Source organism: Arachis hypogaea, chromosome 1, assembly GCF_003086295.3.
Source record: "Arachis hypogaea cultivar Tifrunner chromosome 1, arahy.Tifrunner.gnm2.J5K5, whole genome shotgun sequence".
NCBI lineage: Eukaryota > Viridiplantae > Streptophyta > Magnoliopsida > Fabales > Fabaceae > Arachis > Arachis hypogaea.
Genome location: NC_092036.1, coordinates 70866931 through 70869667, shown reverse-complemented (window position 1 = coordinate 70869667; position 2737 = coordinate 70866931). Strand labels below are relative to the sequence as shown.

General features: G+C 42.3%; 1 protein-coding gene across 1 annotated transcript; it reads left to right on the top strand.

The window, feature by feature from the left end:
• The first annotated feature begins 261 nt into the window (after window positions 1-261).
• Window positions 262-2495, top strand: LOC140183574 (uncharacterized). The gene is made up of 3 exons (XM_072232030.1): window positions 262-763; window positions 1389-1917; window positions 2240-2495. The coding sequence occupies exons 1-3, from the start codon at window positions 262-264 to the stop codon at window positions 2493-2495; spliced, it is 1287 nt and encodes a 428-aa protein (XP_072088131.1).
• Window positions 2496-2737: the final 242 nt, after the last annotated feature.

The following is a 2737-nucleotide window of genomic DNA, read 5'->3' as shown; positions in this document are numbered from 1 at the left end:
GAAACTAGAGCTAAAAACCCTACCTCCAAGCTTGAAATATTCATATCTAGGTGACAACAGCACCTACCCAGTGATCATCAACTCAAGCTTGAGCAAGGAGCAAGAAGAAGAGCTCATCCGAGTGCTGAAACAACACAAGGATGCTATAGGCTGGACACTCACAACTTAAAAGGGATCAGCCCTTCAATGTGTATGCACAAGATCCTACTTGAGGAGGGTGCCAAGCCCTCAAGGCAACAACAAAGAAGGTTGAATCCAACCATGAACGAGGTAGTCCAGAAGGAAGTATTGAAGTTGTGGCAAGCTGGGGTGATCTATCCCATCTCAAACAGCCCTTGGGTGAGCCCGGTACAAGTAGTTCCAAAGAAAGGAAGAATCACTGTTGTACCAAATGAGAAGAATGAGCTGATACCAACAAGAACAGTGACCGGTTGGCGCATGTGCATGAACTACAGTAAGCTCAATGAAGCCACCAGGAAGGACCACTTCCCCCTACCATTCATGGACCAAATGCTTGAGAGGCTGGCTGGACATGAATACTATTGCTTTCTTGACAGTTATTCGGGTTACAACCAAATAGTTGTAGACCCAAAGGACCAGGAGAAACCTTCATGTACTTGTCCATATGGTGTTTTTGCTTACAAGAGGATGCCCTTTGGACTGTGCAATGCAGCTGCAACATTCCAAAGGTGCATGCTCTCCATATTTTTGGACATGATTGAGAGGTTCATCGAGGTGTTTATGGATGACTTCTCTGTATTTGGTAACACATATTCTGATTGCTTGCATCACTTAGCCCTGGTGCTAAAGAGATGCCAAGAGACCAACCTTGTTTTAAAATGGAAAAAATGCCATTTCATGGTTACATAAGGAACGGTTCTCGGTCATAAGATCTCAAAGAAGGGCAAAGAAGTAGACAGGGCAAAGGTAGAGGTGATTGAAAAGTTACCTCTACCTTGCAATGTCAAGGCAATCAGAAGCTTTTTGGGACACGCTGGTTTTTATAGGAGGTTTATTAGAGACTTCTCTAAGGTTGCTAAGCCATTGAGCAACCTACTCTAATGTTCCTTTTGTTTTTTATAATGAATGCATGTTAGCCTTTGAGGAGCTTAAGAACAAACTTTCCTCTGCACCTATCATAGCACCACCATGTTGGGTTCTACCCTTTGAGTTGATGTGTGATGCATCAGATTTTACTATGGGTGCTGTTTTAGGACAGAGGAAGGATAAATTGGTGCATGTCATTTATTATGCCAGCAATGTCCTTAATGAAAATCAAAGGAACTACACCACTACAGAGAAGGAATTACTTGCCATTGTCTTTGCTTTTGATAAATTTAGATCATATCTCATTGGTTCTAAAGTAATTATAGTCACTGATCATGCAGCACTCAAATACTTTCTTACAAAACAAGAATCCAAGCGAAGGCTAATAAAATGGATCCTGCTACTCCAAGAGTTTGACATCGAAATTAAGGATAGGAGTGGAGCAGAGAACAAAGTCGCTGACCACCTCTCAATGATCCTACAAGAGGAAGAAGGAGCACACCATCTTGCAGTGAATGAAAGCTTCCCAGATGAGCAATTGATGATGATACAAGAGACCCCTTGGTTTGCTGACATAGCCAATTTCAAGACCGTTGGGGAACTACTAACCAACATCAACAAATATATGAAAAGAAAGCTCATCAAAGATGCCAAATACTATATCTGGGATGAGGCATACTTGTTTAAAAAGTGTGCTGATGGGAACTTGAGGAGGTGTATATCCCATGGAGAAGGACAAGAGGTGCTTTGGCAATGTCATGGATCTGCATATGGAGGCCACTTTAGTGGAGAAAGAATAGCAGCCAAGGTGCTCCAATGTGGATTCTACTGGCCAAGCATTTTTAAGGATGCAAAGGACTTGGTGTCAAGGTGTGATGAATGCTAGAGGGCTGGCAATTTACCCATGAATAATGAGATGCCATAGAGATTTATAATGGAGGTAGAACTATTTGATGTATGGGGGATTGACTTCAAGGGGCCTTTCCCATCCTCCTACTCAAATAGTTATATACTTGTGGCTGTAGATTATGTATCAAAGTGGGTGGAGGCTATTGCACCACCACAAATGACAATAAAGTTGTAATGAGCTTCTTAAGAAAGAACATTTTCAGTAGGTTCGGAGTTCCCAGAGCACTCATTAGTGATGGAGGGCACATTTCTGCAATAAACAACTGGAAGCACTCCTTCTCAGATACGGAGTCAAACACAAGGTGGCAACCCCTTATCATCCACATACCAACGGGCAAGCAGAGATTTCCAACAGGGAGCTAAAAAGGATTCTCGAAAAAACTGTTGGAAGCTCAAGGAAGGACTGGTCTAAAAAACTAGACGATGCTTTATGGGCCTACAGGACAGCCTTCAAGACCCCCATTGGGATATCACCATACCAACTAGTATTTGGCAAGGCTTGCCACTTGCTAGTTAAACTGGAGCATAGAGCCTTCTAGGCTCTAAAACTTCTGAATTTTGATGAGCAAGCTGCTGGAGAAAAGAGGCTGAGGCAACTCAACGAGCTGGAAGAATTTAAGAACCAAGCATATGAAAATGCAAAGATCTACAAAGAGAACACAAAAAGATGGCATGATCAAAAGATAGCAAAGAGGGAGTTCACTGAAGGACAAAAGGTGTTATTGTACAATTCTAGACTTAGGTTCTTCCTTGGGAAGCTTAAGTTCAGATAGTCTGGACC

Coding starts and splice junctions, on each gene's coding strand:
- LOC140183574 (XM_072232030.1), top strand. CDS start 262: ATGAACGAGGTAGTCCAGAAGGAAGTATTGAAGTTGTGGCAAGCTGGG. Junction 764..1,388: donor GGATGACTTCTCTGTATTTG/GTAACACATATT, acceptor CTGATCATGCAG/CACTCAAATACTTTCTTACA. Junction 1,918..2,239: donor GCAAAGGACTTGGTGTCAAG/GTGTGATGAATG, acceptor ACTCCTTCTCAG/ATACGGAGTCAAACACAAGG.